The 22908-nt window shown below is 61.9% G+C and overlaps 2 protein-coding genes across 4 annotated transcripts; one reads left to right on the top strand and one right to left on the bottom strand.

The window, feature by feature from the left end:
- Nucleotides 1-3204: 3204 nt before the first annotated feature.
- Nucleotides 3205-18567, top strand: CPLX2 (complexin 2). Of its 3 annotated transcripts, XM_014253052.2 has the most exons (5): nucleotides 3205-3340; nucleotides 7850-7947; nucleotides 16213-16320; nucleotides 16800-16975; nucleotides 17147-18567. In XM_014253052.2, exons 3-5 carry the CDS (start codon nucleotides 16290-16292, stop codon nucleotides 17342-17344), a joined length of 405 nt encoding a protein of 134 aa, XP_014108527.1. In that variant the 5' UTR covers nucleotides 3205-3340; nucleotides 7850-7947; nucleotides 16213-16289; the 3' UTR covers nucleotides 17345-18567. The 3 variants fall into 3 exon arrangements, with proteins under 3 accessions (XP_014108527.1, XP_087919700.1, XP_087919699.1); XM_088063574.1 differs by lacking the exons at nucleotides 3205-3340; nucleotides 7850-7947 and adding an exon at nucleotides 13369-13470; XM_088063573.1 differs by lacking the exons at nucleotides 3205-3340; nucleotides 7850-7947 and adding an exon at nucleotides 14210-14269.
- A 948-nt stretch (nucleotides 18568-19515) lies between these two features.
- On the bottom strand, nucleotides 19516-22859 carry THOC3 (THO complex subunit 3). The gene is made up of 6 exons (XM_005523632.3): nucleotides 22640-22859; nucleotides 22105-22261; nucleotides 21188-21392; nucleotides 20724-20885; nucleotides 20533-20633; nucleotides 19516-20218 (listed from the first exon to the last, which is right to left on the bottom strand). Exons 1-6 carry the CDS (start codon nucleotides 22820-22822, stop codon nucleotides 20055-20057), a joined length of 972 nt encoding a protein of 323 aa, XP_005523689.2. The 5' UTR covers nucleotides 22823-22859; the 3' UTR covers nucleotides 19516-20054.
- Between the last annotated feature and the right edge of the window lie 49 nt (nucleotides 22860-22908).

The following is a 22908-nucleotide window of genomic DNA, read 5'->3' as shown; positions in this document are numbered from 1 at the left end:
CCTTTGCTCCAAATGTTTGCTTATGACTAATCACAGCTATCCCAGTGCCAGCTGGGGACTGGTGTCTGCTGTCCCCGTGGCCTCGGCAGCCACCAGCTCACCAGTGCCCGGTGCCAAAGGCCCAGGCTGTGACAGCACCGCAGCTCCTGGGGACTCTTCCCCTGAGAATGCAAAGGAGAAGTGGCTCCAACTCCAGCCCACCCACGGCCATCTCCTCCTGGCAGCTCTTCAGCAGGGGAAGTGGCAGGGCTGGTGGCTCCCATTAGCGAGGTGAGGGCTGGGGAGAAAAACGAGTATTGATCATCCCTGCGAGTCCAGCATGAGGCACACACAGCCCACGGCCACGATCGATAGAGCCGGGGAGGCATTTGCTCTCACTGAGGTTTCTGTGTCTGTCTGGGGCTCCAGGAGGAAGCCTGTGCTGTGCCAGCATCCAGCATGACCCCTGCACAGCTCCACCCTCCACAGTGCACCCTCTGTCAAGCTCTCCAAGCCGGTGTTTCCATCCGTAGGGGGCTCGAGGGTAGGGATGCTCACACGTGCATGGCAGGGGTGAGAAGGCAAAGCAGTCATCCCACGGCTGCAGCCCCTCCATCCCTCGGTTTCCACACTGGTGGCACGGAGACAGCCCCAAGGATTCTCTGCCTGGCAGGGCTTCCTCTCTCAGAACCCTGAGGGCTCCCATCTCGGCAGGGATGCTCTGTGCACACAGGCTCCCCTCAGAGCTACGTTCCTGTCCTGCTCCACATCCCCAGGGCTGACCGTCCTGGTGTTCCATGGGGTGCCCAGCCTTGGTGCCACCGGAGGAACGGGCTGAAAATTAGAGATTTCCTTCCCTCCAGAGGAGGATGTCGGCAGAGGATGAAGGCAGAACTACACTTCCCAGAGTGCTCCTGGCACTGCCGGGGGAAAGGCTGAGGGACCCAGACGCCAGCTCCTCCCTGCTCCTCTATTATTCTCCTTCTTGTTTATTTGTGGGTTTTCTGCACTTAACTGTCTGCCTCATCCACGGAATTGGGGGATTATTAACACTACCTGCCCGCCCACCAGAGCCCAACTCATTACTGGGGTTTATTTATTAGCAGCGAGGCAGCAGAAAGGCAGCCTGCAGCTCCCTCCTCTCCTGTGGCACGGGCAGCTGGAGGCGATGGAGGAAAGCGAGCAGGAACCGGGATGGGCCAGCGACAGCAGCCACAGCTCGGTCAGGGCCAGGTCAAATCCAGCCTCTGCCATGCACGGAGGCATCGCCTGCGGCGCCTGGCACCTGCCTGGGACCCGCTGCTCTTGGCAAGGCACAGGAGGAGGACCAAAAGCCTGGCTGCTCTTTAAAAGTGTTCCCTGAGCTCGGAAAAGGTCAGGCGCACAGCGCTGTCCTTCCGCTGGCAGCAAAGGGACCCTGTCCTCGGCACGGTGGCAGCTGAGTGACAGCCGTGTGACAGGGCCATGCCAGCGGCCCACGGCAGGGAGGAGAACAGGCTCCTGCCCCCTGAGCCCAGGAGGAGCCAGCGGCGCCCCACGGCTCCTCTCCAAACCGCTGCTCCCATTTCCAGGCGGGAGAATCTAGGAAAAAATGTGGGACAGCGGGAGAGAGCTGCATATTGAGCGCTTTGATAAATAAAACATGCCGAGGAGGCAATCAGAGCTGCCCACTTGGCTGCAGCAGCTCTGTCTGCGGCGGCTGCATGGGGGGAATTCACAAGCGGTGGCACCCCGGCCGTCAGGCCGCCAGCCCCGGCGCTGCTCCTCTGCTCGCATCCAAGTTTTGCAGCCTCAGCACCGAGGGGGATTGATTTATTCATCAGCCTCTCCATCCCGCAGCAGCCCTGCAAGGAGGAGTGGTGCAGTGAGCTGCTGCGGGATGTGACGAGCGGCACGGCGGGAGCAGGGAGGGATAACCGGAGGTGGCTCCCGGATGACCCGCGACTGACCCTGCCGTGAGGAAGGATTCCCCAGGGAGGGAAATGTCAGCAGCAAACTCCCCTGGGGCCATGGTGCTGAGCCCTCCTCGGGCACTAACACACAGATGTCTTGCACTTTTCAGGAGGGAGGGACAGGACCCCCCTTCCCGTTCAGAGAGCGATCAGAGATCCCAATGGCCAAACAAATTGCCAAGACAAGTTGCAATGCAAGGAGACCACCCCAGAAAGCACCAACTCCAGAGCATCTCCAGGGCTTGGTGGGAGCTTTTCTGAGCACCCACAAACCCAAAACAAAACCTAAGGGGGAAAAAGGCCTCACCCGCCTGCCAGGAACACAAGGGCAGCAGCCTGTGGAGAGGGACTGGGCAGGGGGAGGATGAGTTCCAGCCTCTCAGGCCAGTGGGGATGTTGCAGTCCTCTTGACCATGCTCTGCACCAATCCCTGAGCCAGAATTTTGGCTTCTTAAAACCTCTGTGGACAAGTTCTTGCTCTTTTCACACTCCCTCCTTCTGCTGTTCCCTACTCCATGCAGGAGCACACGGCCAGCCTGCCCATATCCCCATCCTGGAGCTCTGCAGCTCCCAGAGCAGCCCCTGCTCCAACCTCTCCACCTCCTCCGCTTCCCCCTGGCTGTTCTGTGAGCCTGCAGGCTCCAGCGTGCTCACGGCTCTTCATCACCCCCATCCTCGGGACACCCTGCAGGAGAGCCTGGGCAAGGTGTGTGCAACAAGGATCTCTGATCTGGGGAGCACTGCTGGCACCTGAGACACCCAGAGGAGCCCTGAGACCCCTCCCATGGAGGGGCTGGTAGTGCCACGGGAGAGAAATCACCAACTCAGAGGGGCACAGAAGGACCAGGGCCTGCGGGGATAGAGCAAATATTAGAAGGAATTGCTGGATGGGGGCAAACTGGCAGGTCCAGGGGTTCCAGAGGAAGGGCCAGGGAGTGGGGGGAATTGCTGGGCACTGGAGAAACGGGTGGCAAAGAAATGGGGTACTGGAAGTCACGGCCCCGTACTGGGGGTGGCTGTCACGGCACTGGAGGCACAACTGTAGGCACAAGGGGTACTGGGAGGGTACCGGGGGTGATGCGGGGTGAGGGGGGGCATAGCCGGGTTGCGGGGGGTGGATGGTTGAATAGCAGGGGTGGGAATCGCGGTACCGGAGCAGCAATTACCGGGTACCGGAGGGAACCCGCCCGGTACCGGAGCGGAAGGCCGGGCCGGGGGCTGCCGCCCGGGGCGCGGGGCGGTCCGGAGGCGGGCACGGAGGCGGCCCCGCCCGGGAGGCCGTGCGGCGGAGGGGGAGCCAGCACCGGGCCCCCCCTGTACCGCTACGGCTCCCGCCTCCCTTCCGGCGGCGGCTCCTTCCCTGCGCCGGGGGCGGACGGGGCGCACCGGAGCCGCGCCGAGCCAGCCAGGTGGGTGCGGGACCGGGCCGGGCCGGGCCCGGAGTGCCGCAGAGCCCGGGGGGGGCCGGGCGCGGGGATCGGCCCGCCGAGCCTCCCGGGGCCGCCGGCTTATATAACGGGGCGGCGGCCGCGGAGAGCGGGATGCGGCATGCGGGGCGGGATGCGGGGAAGGATGCAGGTGGTGCGGGATGCGGGGAAGGATGAAGGTGATGCGAGGTACGGGTGCAAGATGCAGAGCTGAGCGGCGCGCCCCCCGGGCAGCCCACCTGCAGGTCTGGCGAGGGGGGACACGCCTATGTGCAGGGGATGGCAGGAGAAGCGCTGTCGCCCCCGGACCGGGCTTTGGGTACCCCCTCCAGCCCCTCCGTGCCTGGCCGTCCCCTTCGGGGGGGCACCGCAGAGCGGAGCTGTGGGCAGGGAGAGGACACGACCTGATCCTGCCATCACCCCCTGTCTGCAGCCGGGAGGCTCCGTGCACCTTCCTGCTGTGGGGATCTCCGGCACCTGCCGGGCTCTTCCCGTGCCTCCCCATCGGTGGCTCCCTCCTCCACCCTGCTCTCCACGCCGAAGTCCAACCACTCGGGGAGCATCCCAGCCTCACCGTTCCCAGTCCCCTGAGATTCAACCCCTCTCCCCTCTGCTCTGTCCCTACAAGGTGCCTCCTAAGCCCCACTCTCCAGCCCCTGTCCCCGCCGTGTCCCCAGCACCACGGCTGCAGCACACGGGCCGGTGGCTGCCGTGCTCCAGGCCTTGGCAGCACGCGGTGGCAGTGCCACCCGCATGGCACGAGTGTGACCGGGCAGGCACTGCCCGAGGCTGGCGGTGCAGTGAGTCAGAGCAGAGCAGCAGGGCTGGCACCGTCGCTCAGAACAGGACTCAGGGCTTCTCCCTGCAAGCAGCCGGGCTCCGTGGTGGTGGCAGCTGCTGGCCAGGGCTGGTGAAGGAACCGGGGTGATTTGAGGTGCTGGGTTTTGCAAATAGAGGATGAGGAAGGATGGGCTGGGCTCAGGGCACAGAGAAGTGTTCTCCCTGCCAAAACTGCCCTTGTGCCTCTGAGGCTGCAGGACACCGAGGGTTGACAGGACAGGCTCCAGTGTGGAAACAAAGGAGCTCAATCCCCATCCAGCAGCACTGCTTACAGTGTCTGACCCTCACCCTCCTGGGGAAACTGGAGACGGCTCAGCTGAGACAAACTGGCACAGAAAAATGTCTCAAAGTCTCGCTTGGCTGTGGGCCGAGTGTTTGTTTCTTCGATTGCCTTGCATGATGACATTAGTATTGAAATGACCCTGAGCAGACAGAGCTCGGAACACCTCACAGCACTGGAGGATGATTGTGGTTCACACCTTGGCTCTTCCCTGGGTTTCTGCAGAGGCTGCTGCCAGGCACAGCCCAGCAGGCCCCTATCAGGAGCCAAGGGGAGCCGTGTTGAATTGCCCAGCCTGGTTTATGCTCTGGAGATCAGAAGTCCCAGCAGAGGTCCAGTCCTGTGGAAAAACCCTCTGAGGAAGTGGTGGTGATCACTGACAGTGTGGCACATCTCCATTTCTAGCCCTGGGCACCAATGTGCCCCCATGGCCTGGAGCTCAGCAGGTCTGGTATGGCAGGAGAGCACAGTCCCTCCAGCCCAGGCTGCTGCCTCTCCCAGTGGCACCGAGCCCAAGCCCTTGGGCATCACACACTTCCCCAACAGCCATGGCTGGACACAGAGGACCTTCCCCGTGGCCAGAGGATCTCTGCTCTTGCCCGCAGCCTCTGTGTGTTCCTGGCCAGGCCTTCCCATTTGTTCTTATGCCAGCATTATCCTCGAGTTTAAATGATCCTTCTCCCTCCCCGGTGTTTATTCTCTGGGTGTATTTATAGAGAGCAATCAGGCCTGCTCAGCCAGGGTAAACAAGCTGTGCTCCTGCGGGCTGCTCTTGAGTGAGCGCTCTCTGCTCGCTCGTCCCAGGAGCTTTTCCCTCTGTCTCTCCTGGTCCCACAGAGCCTTCCTGGCTGCAGGGGCCCAGACCATCTGCTTTGTCCAGCTGTGGGCTCTCCAGGCTGTTCCTCCAGGCTCGCTGGGTCACCCAGTGCCGTGCCAGGAGCCACTGTCACCTTTGCTTGTCGTTCTGCACCACAGGTCCCTGATCCTCCTGCACACAGCCAGGCCAGCAGGTCCATCCCTCTCTACCTGGTGTCACCAGCCCCTGCTGTGACACTCACCAGAGGCTCAGAAACATTGCTTATCTCAGCCAAATCCCAGAGCCCTCCAAGGGTGCGACACAGACCTGCCCCAATCTGAGGTGAGAGGAATTGTGCAAGAGGTATTGAAAGATGAGGATCTGCTTTTTGAAGGCAGGGCAGGTCAGTTGAGGTACAGACCTCAATTGAGGAGTGCCTCTGGGGGCTGGTGTGGTGTGGCACCCTGAGCCCTCTGCATCCCTGCATGAGAGTCAGGACAGAGCACTGCCAGCACAGACTTTCCCCAAATATTGTGACACTGAACCTTCTTTCTCCCCTGCCACCCAGACAGGAAACTGGTGCCAGACCCAAGGCAGGTCCCAGGAGCATCTCCCTGAGGCAGGTGATGCTTTGAGATGTTCCCTGAGTTTCTCAGCCAGTGCACCTCACTGCCCACCCTCCTCCTTCCCCAGCTCCCCCTCGTCTCAGACACTTGGACAAGGTCAGCTATTCAAGCAGGGTGCTGAGAGCTGGATGTGCCAAAGCAGAAGAGCTGTGGACTCACTAATGTCTCATCTTGAGCATTAAGTTTTCCCTGGATACTGTGTCTTGTGTCCAGACGGGATCAAATCATCCCTGCCAGCACCTGGGGGCACTGCTATCCCTGGAGCTGGGGGTGTTCTGACACCATCACCCTGCTCTGCTGCTCCCTGTCCTCTGCTTTGGCTGTGGTTGGTGTCTGGCTGCCTGGACAGACAGACAGACTGAGCTAGTGCAGCTGTCCAGATGAGATGCATCTTCATGGTACTGGCAGGCTCTGCTTATTGCAAAGGAGATAAAAAACCTCTTTGGTCTGGCTGAAATAAAAAATACCCTTCAGGGGCTGGAGCAGCACCCCTCACGACTCTCTGCAATCTCTCAGGTACTCAGGTACTCTCTCAGGGTGTTCCTGCTCTTCCCACCCTCTGGGGTTTCAGCAAATAAATATCTGCTGATCTGCACCCCAGGCCATGGCCAGCAGAGCCAAACTGATTCTGTCCCAGCCCAGCTGTCTCCTTGGCAGGCGCTGCCTGGAAACCAGACGCCCCCAGGATCACATCCCTGCAGCTCTCTGCAGCCCGCCTCACCCTGCTCCAGAGCCTCCCCACATCCCAAAGGAGGCAGTGGTTGTCCCCAGCAAAGGTCACCTTCACGCTGCTGCTGAGCCCTGTGCAGGCTGAGCCCCTAGCACTGCATTTCCCAGGGCACCAGTCACCATTCTGGGGTCTCCTCAGAGGTGCCACTGGGAATGTCTCTTTCCACAGCCAACCTCCCCAAACCCTGTTCCCAGGGACTGTTGGGCTCTCCTGCTCCCAGGGCTGGAATGAGGCGTCCCTGCTCTGTAAAGCTTTTAAAAATGCAGGTTCCATTCACCCCAGTCCCTGCTCCTCCACAACATCGGTGTTTGCCTGTGTTTCCCCTCGCTCCCCTGGGTCATATATTTATCTCCAATTTGCCAAAGCCTCCCTCCTTCCCCAGGGTGGAGGAAAAGCCTTTCCTTGAAGTCAGGATGAATTTGTAACTTTCCCAGGAACCTGCTTCTCGAGTTGCAGAGGAGAAATCACACCCATGACACAGGTCACAGTGACATGAGCCACAGCACAGGGACAGCCCACCCCGGAGACTGCCCCGCATGGCACCCAGAGCCCTGGTAGCCAGGTCCCTGCACAGCCCCACAACCACAGGCCAGCATCCCCTGCATCTCCCAAGCATCACAGGGGGATTTCAAGGACATTTGAGGAAGGGATGAGATCCCCAGACAGAAGTTTCCTGAGGTCCGGCAGGAGCGGGGAGCTCAAAGCGGCATCAGGCTTCCTCCAGTTGCTGAGTCTGAGCAAGGACTTTTGCTTGGTGGCTTGTTTTAACTTGCCATTATGTTCTCCAAAGAAGAAATTCATCATGTGCAAGCTAAGGAAGGCAGAGTTAATGTGAAATTTTAAAACCCTTAAAGAGTTGAGAGCCCTCTAAATTTTTAATGAAGGCATCCGAACTGCCAGGTACCTGCAGAGATGGCCAGGAGCCCTCTGCCAGCAGCAGAGTGAGTGCCCCTGATCCAGGGGAGAACCAAAGACTCTGATGAGCTGCCACCTCCTGCAGCCTGTCACCCTCTGCACGCCCTGCTGGGCTCTCACCTGCAGGGAGATGGTGGCTCTTGGCAGCAGGTTGCTCCCATCCTTGGGGATCAGGATGGGAGGAGAGGGCAGCAAGCAGTGGTGTGCTCTGTCTGTCTCCCATAAAGTGATTCCACTTTGTCTGTGCCACCTGGTGCTGTGGCCTCTCCAAGGCACTCATCTCTCACTGTCGGTGTCTCTCCAGGCCCTGCTCTCCCTGCGATGCCCAGCCACCCCCACGAGGTCCTTGTCCCCCTGCGTTAGGTGCTGAAGCAGCAGACTCCTGGTGCTGCACACACCAAGGTAGGCAGCGCTGTGGCTCCTGGGGGGTTGGGGGGCCATTTCACTCCCCGTGGTATGGGGGGCACAGCACAGCCATGGGATGGATGGGGAGGCTCAGAGGTACCACCTGGGGCTGCCTCAGTGGAGCCAGTCAGGTCACCAAAGATGGGGGGGAGGGGGGGGGGTCTCATCTTGGTGACACTTTGGTGCAGGGCAAGAGGCACCTGAAGCAGCTCAGGACCAGGCAGAGGCCACAGGAGTGAGGACCAGCTCAGGCGCTCGGCAGATGCTGGGCACGGTCCCACCTGGAGACCATGGCAAGTGATGGTGACTGTGGAGGTGGCACAGAGCCAGGGGTTTTTTCTTTCTTCTTTTTATTTTTTTTTCTTTTTTTCCTATTTGAAAGCCCCCAGATGGGAAAGGTACGAGCCAAACCCCACTGAAAGCAGCCAAGAATGAATTTTCTGGCCCAAGCCCCAGCAGCTCTTGGAGCAGCATGGTGCCTGTCCGGCGTCACGCCACAGCAGAAACCCCGAGCACAAGCAGGCTGGGGGAAGTATCAGCTGGGGTGGGCAGCAACCCATCCCACCTACTCCTTGGTCCCCTCCCCACCTCCCCAGCCAGGGCAGCTCAGGCTCATCCTGCTCCCACTGAGCTGCAGCTTGGCCAAAGCCCATGCACCCAGATGTCTCCCCCCGCACTGCCATGGAGCCCCCCACCACGCAGCCATCTGCTGCCACCGAGGACAGGGTGTCTCTGGTGTTGCCCTCCTTATCTGGCTCTGTTGCCCAGGCCGTGGGGCATCTGGGCTCCCAAACACCCCCTCTCAGGGGTACAATGAGCCCTTCCCTCACAGAAGGAAGATGCTCTCCCAGAGCAAGGCTGGGAGCTTGGGTCAAGCATCCCTGCTCCTCACTTCCTCCCACTCCCCAGCACTGGTGGTACAGATTGGGGTTAAAGCACCCCAATCTCTGCCCTCAACTGGGGTGCCCCAAAGAGCTCACAGGATCTTTGCAAAAGCAGCGCTCTATCAACATGGGGCTGAACCTCAGGGGAGCAGTGCCAAGGGTTTCATTTTTTCGGGGTTTTGGCTGGAGAGAGGACAGGTGGGGGCTGTGACATGGATGCCCAGCCTTGAGCCAATCATGCCCTTGTCTTTCATGTCTTTTTTCTGTCAGTGAAATGAGGGTGGGTATAACTGCTTTCAGGCTTTCTGTGGGGAGTGGGTGCCCAAATCCCATCCTGACACAGAGCCAGGAGATGATCCTTGTGCATCCACCGCCCACACAGTCCTGACCACCTCTGTCACTGGTGCCTGCACAGGCCCTGTCAGCGTGGCAAGGATGAAAATCAGTGTGTGCACAGGGTGGGGCTATGGGGAGGCAGCACAGGGGCTCAGGGGGTTTTGTCTGCTTCCCAAGCAGTGTCTGGCGTGCTGCGCCCAGCTCGGCTCCGCACCGGCCCCTGCAGAGCTGCGCGGGTGTGCGTGCCTGCCATAAATATTGATGGGGTGGACTCGGCTCAAGCGTGCCCTTGTAGAGGCGATGGGGATGTCAATGCTGGACCTGCTGTGTGGGCAGGGCAGCACTGCCTAGGTGAGAGCACTGAACGCAGTGTCTGTTCCACAGGGAGGTGGGATCCGTCCTATACAAGATGGGGGGTTGGAAGTGGCCAGTTGAGTAAGCCCAGGTGTCATAAACCTGTTTGGGGAACCGGCCAGATCTGCAGTGAGTCTAAATCTTGCTTCTGGGTGTGCAGGGAGCCACCACGGCTCCCACAGCCTGTCCCTGCACAGCCACAACAGGATAAACAGCGAGGGGCTGCAGTGCCTCTGTTTAATAATGCATGGCACAGAGGCACCGGACACACGCTGCGAGTCGGGAGCTGCGGGGATGAGGAGTCACCACTGCAGCACTCGAGTGGCAGGGTCCATCCCAGCAGGGTTCCCCTGGCACTCACAGGTCCATCCTGGTGTGCCCCAGCGCTCATGGGATGTGGACTCCTTGGGGTTCTGGGTGGCTCTGAGAGTGGGGCTGGGTGAGCAGAGTTCCACATCACGGGGCACAGAGCAGTGGTGACAAAGCCAAGGTGCTCGGTCACACCATGGCTGACATCCCAGCCACTCTGGAGTCTTCTTGGCTGGAGCCTGGAGCTGAGTCCCTGTCCCCATGGGAGGTCTGGCTGGGAGATTCAGCCCCTGCATCACTCTGTGACACAGGTGGTCATTTCAGGGAGCTCTGGCGGGCTGAGCAGCACTGGGAGCACCCCTTTCCCTCTCTGGTACCCTCCTGGGACACCGCTGTGCTGGGAACAGCTGGAAGCCACGGGCTCAGTCTTCTCCTCACCCCATCCCTCCGTCAGCCGCAGCCTCCCCGGCTCGCACGCTGCTGCCGTGCCTGGGACGAGCAGGTGTGTGATGGGGCCCCGCAGGAGCCAGCTCACAGCCAGCTCCTGTGAAAGGGCCCCCCGGGGACGGCCCTCGTTGTGTGCAGTTCCGTGATCCGGCCCCACCGACCATCTGCTCTGGCAGCTCCTGCCACCCACTCCCTCCCCAGCCCACACTGCACAGGGTGGGGATGAGCTCGGGGTGCCCAGTGCACCCCTTGTCCAACGAGGAGAGGGCAGACAGGTCAGCCAGAGTGACAGTGACAGGGCTGTGGTAGCAATCCAGACGGGTGTTAATGCAGATGGACCCGAGTAGTGATGCAGGAGAGCAACAACAGCCGCAGTGTCGGCCCGGAGCCCCTCTGGCTGCAGGGGTGCACAGGGGGGGCAGCAGGATCCTCCCCCCAAGCCAAGCAGCAAAGCCCAGAGCCAGGGAGACCCTCGAGGCTTGGAGCTAGCAGAAGTTACCCCACAAGGGCGGTTTTTGCCCATTTGCTCTGTCACTCTCTGGTGAGCTCCAGGGGCCCTGCCACGGTGCTGCTCCCACAGCTGGGAGCATCATGGTGGAGCTGGGGTCAAGCTGTGGCACGAGCCCACCTCCCTCCCCAGCAGCCCCAAGGCTCCTGGTGAGTGCTGAGCAAAGAGTGAGACCACATCCACACCCCATGTCTGACATGGGTGTGACGAGTGAGTGGATGCTGGGGTCTCCCTCACGTGTGCTGGGGGTCTGTGACTTGCTGCAGGGACAGAGTGGTGGCCCCGGCATCCCCAAGGAGTGGACGTGGGTGGTTCTGAGTGCCACAGACTCGCCTCGCCCTGAGCACAGCATGAGGGAGTGACCCCGGGTCCCCCCTGTCCCTGAGCTGTCTGTGCTCAGCCACCGGGCTGGAGGGGCTGTCTCCAGACTGATTCCACAGCACGGCTGGTGCCTGTCCCTGTCCCTGCCCCCGCCGGGTGCCAGCCCCAAGGGACCAGAGCTGCTCTTCAGAGGCTGCAGCTGCTGCATGTTTCGCGCTGCCTCTTCCTCTTCTCCCCGCTGCTGTTTTTGTTTTGTTTAAGAGGCTGGGTTACGAATTTTAAACAGGCTCCTGAAAAACCCAATTACCTCCAGAAGACAACCTGATAAAAGCTGCCTAAGTGGCACTGTGGAAATCGCCTTGTGCAGCAGCTGAGGGAAAACCAACATAACAAAGCCTTTGGAAATGGAGTTAACCACTTTTAATCCCTCGGTGCAATGAGAAGGACCAATAATTATTTTCTGCAAAGATGTTGGGAGGTGGATAAGTGAAATAACTGCCCTGTGCTAATGGGTGACAGCAGGCTAGGCTGGCAATGCTGCAGGGATGGGTGCCGGTATTCCCTCTGCCTGGGAGCTTTGCAAGGGCCCACAGAGGCTGTGACCTTGCAGGGTCCCCGTCTGGCTGTCAGGGGACAATGGGGACGATGCCAGCAGGCAGGTGCCACTCAGGCGTTGCTGACACCAGATGCTGTGGGCAATGTGGTGGCACCAGCCAGCCCCATTCCCTCCCTGGGCAGAAGTGTGGAGTGGAGCACAGAACTGCTGGGGGGCCCTGGCACCTGTACTAACAGGGCTTGGCAGTGCTGAGAGCTTTCTCCTCCATTTGGTGCTGCTGCCCCAGTCCCTCACACCTCTCCACATCCCTTCCCTTCCTGCCGCCCCCAGCAGCTCCAGGCAGCCGCCCAGCAGGTGACACTGCCCAGGATGATGCAAGGAACATCTGGCCTAAGGAATGCCCACACTGGGCATGAGCACCAGGAGCATCCCCCAAACACCAGCTCAGCTCTGGGGCAGTGGGGGTCCCCTGGAGCAGGGGTGTCTGCAGGGGTGTGCAGGGCAGGAGGCAACGCCCGGGGCTGGTGACAAGCCCTTGGCTGCTCTTCCCATGGGAGCCTGGCCAGCAGGGCAGAGTTGGGTGCCCACCAGCCCTGCTGGCGCCGGCAGCTGGAGTGCTGGGGCGGCCTCAGCTCACACGAGCCTCGAGCTTCCCGCGGCAACAGGGATGGGGGCTGCTTCACACACCTCCCCACGGCCACCCCTCACCCCTCGTGGGGACAGTGCCTGGGGACAGTAACTCCAGGCCACTGACTCCCAAGAAAGACAAGCCCGACTTAGCACTGGGCACTGGCACAAGGGATGTCCCTGCCAGTTTGGCCTCAGCTCATACTGGGAGCAGTCCTCTGGCACACTGGGATCTACTGGAGGAGGATGTGCTTAATGAGCCGAGGCATCTCCAAAGATTGAAAGACTCAAGGACCCATCCCAGGAACAAAAGGAGGCGTTTGTCAGGCGCTGAGAGACGGGCTCGTTAATTCCTCCTGGCTGTCACACTTATCTGTAATGAATTTGTGCTCCGCTGTATTATTTTTAATACAATAGGAGCGGTGCCGCCCGCCCACCGCCCGGCTGCCGGGAGCGCTGACGTCAACGCCCGGAGCAGGGCTGCCGCAGGACGGACGGACGGACGGACAGACGGACGGGCCAAGCACAGGCCTGTCTTGCCGCCCACATGCCCGTCCCACCAGCTGCCAGCAGGCAGAGCGGGGCTGGGCACTAGGGCAGGAGGCTTTTTTACCTTGGAGGTGGAAAAAGGAGTTGTTGGTCAATGTCGGGCTGAGGGCTCGGGGCTGGTGGAGATGGGTTGTGCCAGAGGGTTTTTGGGAGCAGTGAGAGGGGTGAACAAGAGGGACAAGTCCCTGATGTGCTGTTCCTGTGCTGGAAGTTGTCCGTGGCAGCAGCCGTGCGAGGCAGGAGCTGGCAGCGGGTGCACACACACAGATCTGTCGGCGCCGCATCTCTGTGGAGGTGGCACTTGCAAGTCACTTTTGGCGCCCCTGGCTGCGAGATATCCCCCCACTCCTGCCCTGCAGCCTGCCCCAGTTCCCTGCAGCCTCCCGCGTTTAGGGGGATGTCCCTGAAAGGACCCCGCACCCAGACCTTATCCAGCACCCTCCTGGGCCCCCGCAGGCTGCTACTCCAGAGCCTCACTATTAAACAGCAGCTATCCCAAAGCCCGGCTCCAGTCACTGATGTGATTCGCACAGGGCTCATCTTGTCTCTAAGATTCCAGAGCTGGATTAATTAGGAGGCACCGGCTGCCACTCTGAGGAGCACACGCCGTCCCTGTGCATCGGGACAAGGTGGGGAGACCCGGGGCGTCCTGTCCCGCACTGCAGAGGAGGAACACGGGAGGGGTTTGCAGGAGCCCATCTCCCTTCTGGCAGGTGCAGGGGGGCCAGGCAGGGTGGTGCACCCCATTTCCTGCCCAGGAACCCTTCGCTGAACGGGGTTCTGAGCTCCGTGGGCATCACATCCTCGATGCCACCGCAGACCCCTTCTGGCATCCCCTCCTGAGCACCCCTCATCCGCCCTGGGAGCTCCACGGGGGAACAGCACCAAAAATCCAAAGCTGGAGCCCCCGAACGGCAGCTCTCGGCGGAAGGGGGAGGGAGGGTGATATGATTTATCAGGGACTTTAATTAAACTCCCGCAGCCGCCACACATCGCTGCAGAGGAGGCCGGGGTGCTGCGGGTCGGGGGGTCGAGTGAGGGAGCCGGGGGCTGCGGGACTGGGGGCACCTTCGGCTGATTAATGCCTCGTTTCTCCCGTTAATTGCCGCGGCGGTGAATCATTAACCCGGCGCAGGAGGCGCTTGCCCCGTCCCTCCGCTGCGGGAGCGCGGGGTGGTGCCCGCGGGGGCTCCGTCCGCAACCTGGCGAGCGGCGCGGGGCTCCCCGGGACGCTTCCCCGGGGGTCGTGCGGCGTTTCCCGGGAGGGGTCCCGCATCCCGCCGCCCTCGCGGGGGCCGGTCCGGGCGGTGGCGGGGGGTGTCGCTCCGGGCGGGCCCACGCGTGCCGCCGGGGGCGGGAGGGGGCCGGGCCGCGGCGGGGCGGGGCGGGGCGGAGCGGCGGCGGCAGCGGCGAGCGGCGGCGGAGCCGGTGAGTGCCGGTGCTGAAGGGACAGCGCCGCCGCTGCGGCACCGGGCGGCCCCGGGCGGAGCCCCGCGCCGCAGACACCGGGATGGGGTGGGGGGGTGGGGGGTCCCCGCGGCATCGCGTCCCCTGCGCGACCCTCGCCCCCCGCGCGGTTCCCGCCTTCCCCGCGTCCCCCCCTTCCCCCTCGTCCCCGGTGCGTGTCCCCCGCGCCGGGTTCCTCCCTCGTCCTCTTCGTGCCTGCACCCCACCCCGCTCGGCCGCGCGCCCCCCGCCCGGCGCACCGGTCCCGGTGTCCCCCGCATGCCGGGTGTCCGCTACGTCCCGTGTCCCCGGTGTCCCCCGCCTTCCCGGCGCCCCCCCGTGTCTCCTGCGTCTCTGCAGCCCCTGTTTCCCCGGTATCCCGGTGCCTGCCGGTGTTCCCCCCGTTTGCTGTGTTCCCCCTGCGTCGCCCGTGTGCCTCCCGATGTCCCCCATGCACCCCGCAATGGCTACGAGCCCCCCCTCCACGCGACCCCGGCGTTCCGGTGCTCCCCGTGTTCCTCGCACGTCGCCTACGGCCCCGGTGTCCCTGTGCTCTCCGGTGTTCCCCCGTCCCCGGTGCCCCCCAAGCCCCAGCCGCGGTCCCAGGGTTCAGCACTGTACTGCCCGGAGGAGCCCCCCAACGTTGTCGCGGGGTGCCCCGGGGCTGGAAGCTGCAAACTTCCCCGGGTCACAGCTCGTGCAGCACCCCCAGCCCCCGTGGGGTTCCGGGGAGCCGGGGTGGGGGTACCCGCTGGGCTGCGGCACCCACCGGGCACGTACACACACACACACACACACGCTGCAAACTGCACCCCCAGGCTCCGAGCACCGCCTGCAGCACCCCACTCACACGGGGCATGTGGGGGGCACGGGCAGTCCCCACACACCCCCTCCGCCTGTAATCCCCCGCATGCACACACACACACGGAGCACACAAGCAGCCTGCAACACCCCCACACGTACACACGCGCGACACAGTCTGCAAATTTTGTGCGCACAGCCCCCCGTGCAGCCTGCAAACCCACGGACCTGCACGCACAAGACAGCCCGCAGCACCCCCCCAGTGTGCAAACACACACGCACACCCACAGCACAAACAGCCAGCGCGCACACACAGCCCACAAACCTGCGTGCACACACATCCGCAGAGCCCGCACACCCCAAAACTCGCACACGCACACAGCTTGCAAACAGGCTGCAAACCCGCACGTCACGGGGGCACACGCAGTCGGCAGCCCCACAAACTTATCCACACGCGTGTGTGCACGCGCCCCCCATGCAAACACAGCCTGCAGCCACCCGCAAACACACCCCTTGAGCAAACACAGCCTGCGCGCAGAGCTCGCACCCGCTCCGTCCCGCACAGGCAGTGCCCCTGCACGGTGTCACCCACCCGCAGCACCCGCGTGGATCACACGCACAGTCACAGGCTGCTGCCTGCAACCCCTGCTGCAGCCCCCGAGCACTGCCGCAACCTGCCAACAGCCTCTTCCCGTCCCTCTGCAGAGCGCGAGCGCTGCCATAGACACGCGGTGCGCACGCAGCACCCCGGCACCCCCAGACAAGGTCTGGGGCAGGGTCACATGGTGCCTGGTGGCGTGGTGGGTCCCCATCCCACCAGCCCCCAGGCAGCACGGCAGGGCTCCTGGTGCCACACCAAGGGCAGTACTGAGGTGGAACATCCTTCTGGAGTCCATGCCTTGGTGCCTCCACAGGTCCTCAAGGCCAGAAGCGATATAAGGAGAGGGCTGAGGGGAGCAGGCAGTCATTTTCTGCCTGCAGACCCCAGAACCTCCCTCTGCCCATCCTGGAAGGCATTTGCAGAGGGTGTAAAGTGCAGCCCCAGAGATCATTCCATCCCTCAGCCTGGGCAGTAGGGAACCTTGGTATGGTATCCCCAACCCTGTCCTTCTTTGCCTGCACAGGTGGCCCTGGTCAGCGAGCCGAGACAGCGGTGGATGAGTGCTGGGCACTGGCCTAGCCACACACACACACCGACACCATGGACTTCGTCATGAAGCAAGCGCTGGGCGGTGAGTGGGAGCTCTTCCCCCCTCAGGGTCCCCCCTCCGGGAGCAGAGCTGGCCCAGCATCCCAGAAATGCAGTGGGAGGGACATGGCAAGGGGATAGAGTCACACAGAGAGCCACCGGCAGTGGGGAGCTGCTGCCGGAGCCCTCCAGGTTTCCCATTTCCAATGTCATCAGCGGCTGTCTGGGGAATCCTGGCTCTTCTGCCACTAAGTGGGATTCCCCAGCAGGTCCCCTGGGTGCTGAAGAAGGAGCTGCTGGCATCTCCCCCAGCTGACACTGAACTAGAACAGCCAGCCTGTGGCACTTCCCATCCCCACAGCTTCCCAAGCCCGTTTGCAGCCCACTTCGGTACAGGTGGCCCTGGGGATGTCCCAGGTCTTCCTTGCCAGGGGCCTCCTTGTCCTCTCTGCCGCTGCAGGGGCTTTGGCAGCAGCACTGGGCTGCAGCACCCATGAGGACCAAGGGTCTTGTTATGCACAGGGGCCACCAAGGACATGGGGAAGATGCTGGGGGGCGAGGAGGAGAAGGACCCCGACGCGCAGAAGAAGGAGGAGGAGAGGCAGGAGGCGCTGCGCCAGCAGGAGGAGGAGCGGAAAGCCAAGCACGCCCGCATGGAAGCGGAGCGGGAGAAAGTCCGGCAGCAGATCCGTGACAAGGTGGGCACACACCTCCCCTGTGCCCGCCCCTGCCCGTGGCAGCCGGGGTGGGGCTGGGACAGGGAGCCGGCATGGCCGGGAGGAGGGTGGCCCAAGTCGGTGGCGATGGGCACGGGGCACAGCACAGGCAGTGCCCACTGCCTGCCCTGCTGAGAGCCTGTGTCCTCTCAGTACGGGCTGAAGAAGAAGGAGGAGAAGGAAGCAGAGGAGAAAGCTGCTCTGGAGCAGCCGTGTGAGGGCAGCCTGACGCGTCCCAAGAAGGCGATCCCAGCAGGCTGTGGGGACGAGGAAGAGGAGGAGGAGGAGAGCATCCTGGACACCGTCCTCAAGTACCTCCCCGGCCCACTGCAGGATATGTTCAAGAAGTAACAGCACCGTCAACCCTGCCATAGGGTGCTGGGGCACGGGCGCCCTCTCTCCTACGACTCCTCCATCAGTTCCCTTGGCCCCGGAGAGGGGGTCTCCACACCCCCTCCCATCCCCTCCTGCCCTCTCCCCCAACCAGACCAAAAGCCCGCCCCGTCCCGTCCAGGCAGGGCCCCCCCACCACGCCAAAGGGGAGCAGCCCTGGCCGGACAGGGCGAACCGGGACCAAATGCACTGATGTAACCTCGCGGCAGGCTAGGGGCACCCAGGCCCTACCGGCCCCCCCGGGGTGGCTCCTCGTGCCCCTTGCCCTGCCCCTTCTGTTCTCCCAGGGGACCCCAGCAGGCCTCTGCTCGCCTGCCCTCGTCCCCAGCACTGCCATCCCCCTGCCCCCTCCCGCCCTGGGCCAAGCCCAAAGCACAAAGCCAGGCGCCCTGCCCGCAGCTCCCCCATCCCCGGTCGTCGGGCACGGGGGTCCCCCGGGGCTGCCCGGTGTGCTCCTGCATCGGGGGGTTGGAGGGGACCCCCCCTCCCCGCATCTCTGGCCCCATAGTTAAAGCCATATCAGTTAGACTGCAATACTTCAGCACCGAGAGGAGCGGGCGCCGCGCTCCGCCAACCGTGTACAAAGGCACGCGCGGGGCAGGGGCCCCCCTGCCTCGTCCCCCCCGTCCCCGCCGCTCGCTCGTCTGTGTCTTGGCCCCGCTGGCCCCCGTTCTCGCATTAGTGTCTCTGTGCCAGGGTGCGCCCCATCGCTCCATGCGTCCTCGTGTCCGCTGCTCAAACTCCCACCCCCGAGTCCCCACTGTCCCCAGGGGCTGCCCGCAGCACCCCTCGCCGCGCTGCCGGGACCCCCCACTCTGCCCCCTGCAATAAAGCCAGCACCGGAGAGCTGCCAGGGCTGGGAGTACCCGGCTGCCCTCACCTGATGCTGGACACATGGGTCCCCGGGCCTGGGAAGGGATCCTTGGGCAAGCGCCCCTGGGATGTCCCAGGAGCCACTGCTTGCACCCCAACGGGGGGAGGCAGGGGCACACCCTCATCCCGGCCCGTCTCTTGCCGCACCGTGCTCCCCCCTTCCTGTGCTTCCTCAGCCACGGCCCCCAGCCGCTCACCAGGGCTCTCCCGGGAGGTGGCAGGCAGCTCGGGGCCCCACAGACATGCTGTGACCATCCTGCTCGAACTAGTCTTTGACGAACTAATAAAATAAAGGGATTTGTACATTGCTTCGGCCTCTTCTCATCTGTTGCTTTCCTGGGGCCCCATGTTGGCCACCTCACCCCGCCAACCTCAGGGTTGAAATCTGGCAGCTCACCACACACATGGGCTGGCCTGTACAGGTGCAGGAAGCAGCCACATGTGGCTCCCAGAGTCCTGCTCATTCCCGCTGCCTTCCAACTCCACAGGCATCTCTCCTCTCTGGGGCTGGGGACAAGACAAAAGAGATGTCCCACACACAGCATGAGGCTTTCTCCCCCTTCCTTCTGACTCCAGGACTTCCCTCACTGAATGATTGCGGATACCCAGAGGTCCAAGGGCTATTTCTGATGGGTCACAGCCTTCTACCACTCCGAGAGGAGCATGAGGCTGTGGGCATGGGGCACCTCGTGCCCCCACACCGAGGCAGAAGCCTTGGCAGTGCTCAGGCTTAGCACAGCTCAGGAGGCTTCAGCCTGGTGCCAGCCTCAGCTCTGAATGATGTGCCATCATTTACCAGCAAAGAGCTCAGCTGTTACCCAGGTGGCATCAGCAGAGCACTCACCCAGAAAAGCTTCTGTCAGAAGGAAATATGAGGGTAGAAAACGGCGGAGATCTCGCAGGCAGGGTCTCCATCGCAGGCAGGCTGTGCCCTGTGACGAGGCACGAAGGCGCAGGTGGGGAAAAATCCCCACAGCCCTCTCTGGCAGGGCAAGGGCTCTGCCCGGGGCTGGTGGCAGCGTCGCCATGTCCCCAGCTGAGCAGTGTCCCCGCTGTCACCTGTCCCCAGCGTGGGGACACAGCGCCCCCTGGTGTGGTGACAGCGCAGGACAGGGGACACAGCGGGGACAGGCAGCGGCGACAAGAGGGACAATCCTCGACAGACCCCTCTGCCTTGCTATGGCCAAGGAAGAAGGCAGGAGAAGGGAGAATAGCTCAGCACCCCCCTTCTTCCCCTTCAAATAGCCACAGGCACCTTCGTTAAGGAAGAGGATTTATCAAAATTAGAAAAAGACACCACAAATATTTAAAAAAGCCACAGCTGGGAAAACATCTACAAGTTCAAACCCCTCCCACCCTCCCCTCATTGCCCCAGCACAGGGAAGGGACATGGGGTGTCTGGGAGGGGGAGAGCCAGGCTGTGCTCTCAGAGCTGCCCTTGCTGCCAGGCTTTTGGGGACAAGGGGACAGTCACATATCCCATCAATGCTGGGGAGGAAGGCTCCTCAGCAGCCACCTTCAGTGACTGATTTTCTTTGGCCACTTGCCTTTGGAACAAGCCCCACACGCCCCAGAGAGGAGGCAGCAGAGGGGGGGCCCTTCCAGCATCCCCCGTTTTCCCCAGCACACAGCTGCCTGTTCATAAAAGCTCCCAAGAGCAGGACACTAGCTGAGCCCTAGCTCACAGCCTGCCAGGCTGGCAAGGAGATGAGCCAGCTCCTTGCCCAACCTATGCTATCTAAGCTCCCACCCCCAAGAGCAGGCAGGTGCTGCCTTCCTGGGTGCAGCAGCTTCATCAGGAGTCATTGGGGAGCCCAAAAAGCTTGACAGTGCCAGCCTCCCGGCTGCTGTCATATTTGCCATCTTTGTCATCACAGGCGAAGGCCAGCAGCGGCCTCTTCGGGTGCCAGGCCACTGTGAAGGTGGGGGACTCACACTGCACCTCCCAGAGCTTCTCTCCTGCGTGGAAAAGGAGCCATGTCAGCCTGGAGAGCCTCCAGCCCCCTCTGCTGCTCACCTCCCCAGAGCCAAGCACCTGCTGCTTCCCTCAGTGAATGGGAGAGGCAGCACAAACGCTGCTCCAGCGCCTTTTAGTCACCCAGTGACAAGGTATGGACATGACAGGAATGTCTGCCACAGACTACTGAGGCAGAGGCTCCCCCTCATGGCATTCTGCTCTGCACAGGAAAGCTCTTCCTTAGCAGACAGATTCTCTGTGTCCTCCCAGCTCCATCCAATTCCCTCCTTGCTGCTCCCCAAAATAAGACCATTACCTGTCTCCACCTCAGCAATGTCAATGAAGTGATCTTCTGATGCTGAGGCCAGCATCTTCCCATCATGGCTAAAGCTCAGCGTCCGCACGGGCCAGTCGAGCCTGCAGCAACCGAGGGGAACAGACAGTGAGGCACCGCCACCACAATCCCCAGAGAGGGGGGGAAAACAATTTTGGGACAGCTCTACCTACCTGGAGAAGCACCTCACACACACCAGCTCATCCACATCCCAGAGGCTGACCAATGCATCAGCACTGCCTGTGGCAAAGTACTTCCCCGTGGGATCAAACTTGATGCAGATGCAGTTGGAAGGATGAGCATTGATGGACTGGATGGGTTTCAGCTCTGGGTAGCTGTGGAGGTGAAGGGAGAGGGCAGGAAGCAGTGAGAGAAGCACAGGGATTCCCTAGAGCTGGACAGGAAACAAACCCTGCCAAGGCAGGAGACACTGAGTGTCCAGTGAATGAGGCAAAGCATCAGGGACTATTTCAGGGAGCCCAACCCAGTCTACCACTGTGACAACCTCAGCTCCAGGCAAGCTCATTCCCACCAGAAGGCAGGGGATTGCTGGGATGTGGGGCTCAGGTTTCCCAAAAGCAGCAAATTACTGCAGCCAGCCCAGCCACCCGGCCCACCAGCAGCCACGGGCACCTGCCTGAGGATGTTGATGCAGCCATTCCCATTGGTGAGGAAGAACATGTTGTTATCGTTGTTCCAGGAGATCTCGTTCACCTCAAACTTGAACTGTTCCTCAGCTTTGGAGCGATGTGTCTTGGCATCAATGAAGGTGACCACATCATCTTTGTTCCCCACGGCGATGGTCTGTCCGTCAGGGCTCCAGCAGATGTTGATGTTCTCACCTGAAAGGACAGCAGGTCCCACTTCCACTCTAAACCATTCCCAAATGGGAAAGACTGCCAGTTCTTCAATCTAACACACAAACCCTTCACAGCAGCTACCCAGCAAAGCCAAACTTGTGAGAAGTACAGCTTGAAAACAATATGCCATGCCCCATTTCAGCCAAAATGGGACCACAGCAATCAGCACACAAGGTCAAGCCAAAGATCCTCTGAATCCAGTCATCTCTGAGATCCAGAAAAAGCAGAAGCCAAAAGTAAGTACCTTTGAAAAAAGGTAAGAACATGGCAGGTTACTGTAACACAACCTTACAATGCCATTCCCAGCCCAAACAACTCAAAACTGGACGTTTCCAAGAGCAGAGAGGGTATTTGGGCTAAGCAGCACATGAATTCATATTGTTTTTCTGAATCCACACAAACTTTTATTTCCACCATGGCTCTCTGTAAACATGCTTTTCCCAAGCCTCCAGCCCCACAGCCCACTGGCTCCAGAGACAGACTCGTCCAGAGACGAGTACAAAGGACATTTGAACAGCCAGCGCAATATTTCAGTAGTTCTACCAGTCCTTTTACCCACAGTAAAGCAGCTCTCACATGATGAGTGCAACACAAATATAAAGCACTTAGCAAAGATAAGAACCAGAAATAACCACAGGAAAGGTCCGAAGCTCTGTGCCACTGCAGGAAGTGCCCTGGGAAGGCAGGGACTCACCTTTGGTGTTGACAGTGGCGATGCACTTGGTGGTGCGGACGTCCCATATGCGGATGGTTTTGTCCCCTGACGCTGTGACGAAGAGGTCAGGGTTGCTGGGGTGCCAGCAGAGCTGATCCACGCTGTCCCCGTGGCCCCGGTAGTTGTTCTCCTTCACCTGGGGGGAGAGGGCAGACGCCGTGAGGATGCGCCTGGCTCCGCTCCCGCTCCTGCCCCACGTCCCAGCACACTGCATCCCCGCCGGGATCCATCAGGAGCCCCGCGGCCACCCCAGTCACGTTCCCGGCCCACGGCCGGCCAGGATACAGAATCCCCGCCGCCTTCCCCGCCAGGCACCAGCTCCGTTCCCGGCTCGCAGACCCGGCCTGCGCCGTCCTTGGCGATGCTCCTGCTCCGGTGCACACCGAGCAGCCACCCTCAGGGCCTGCACCGACCACCGGGACACTGCTTCCACACACCAGCCCAAGCAGCCGCACCCGGAGTGCCCAAGGGGTCCCGGTACCGATCCGCACCGCCCGACGCCGGGGGATCTCACCAGCCGGTCCTTCTCGAGCAGGAAGACGCTGGCTGTCTTGTCGAAGGAGCCGGAGGCGAGGCGGCGGCCACAGCAGCTCCAGGCCACCGAGTGCACCTTGGCGCCGTGCGCCGGGAACTCGCGGCTCCGCGTGTTGGCGCGGAACAGCTCCTGCATGGCCTGCACGTAGGGCGACAGCGCCATGGCGGGGCCGCCGCCACCGGCACCGCCGTCCCCGCGCGGGCCCCGCCCCGGCGCCGCGCCCGACGCCACTTCCGCCGCCCTCCCGC

The sequence above is a fragment of the Pseudopodoces humilis genome, chromosome 17 (genome assembly GCF_049639895.1).
Source record: "Pseudopodoces humilis isolate 2021_Gansu_Grassland_sample_001 chromosome 17, ASM4963989v1, whole genome shotgun sequence".
In the NCBI taxonomy this organism is placed as follows: domain Eukaryota; kingdom Metazoa; phylum Chordata; class Aves; order Passeriformes; family Paridae; genus Pseudopodoces; species Pseudopodoces humilis.
The sequence above is the reverse complement of the archived record's forward strand: the minus strand, read 5'-3'. Positions and strand labels throughout refer to the sequence as shown.

Coding starts and splice junctions, on each gene's coding strand:
- CPLX2 (XM_014253052.2), top strand. CDS start 16,290: ATGGACTTCGTCATGAAGCAAGCGCTGGGCG. Junction 16,321..16,799: donor CATGAAGCAAGCGCTGGGCG/GTGAGTGGGAGC, acceptor TGTTATGCACAG/GGGCCACCAAGGACATGGGG. Junction 16,976..17,146: donor GGCAGCAGATCCGTGACAAG/GTGGGCACACAC, acceptor GTGTCCTCTCAG/TACGGGCTGAAGAAGAAGGA.
- THOC3 (XM_005523632.3), bottom strand. CDS start 22,822: ATGGCGCTGTCGCCCTACGTGCAGGCCATGCAGGAGCTGTTCCGCGCC. Junction 21,393..22,104: donor CGCCACTGTCAACACCAAAG/GTGAGTCCCTGC, acceptor CTGTCCTTTCAG/GTGAGAACATCAACATCTGC. Junction 20,886..21,187: donor GGCTGCATCAACATCCTCAG/GCAGGTGCCCGT, acceptor TCACCTCCACAG/CTACCCAGAGCTGAAACCCA.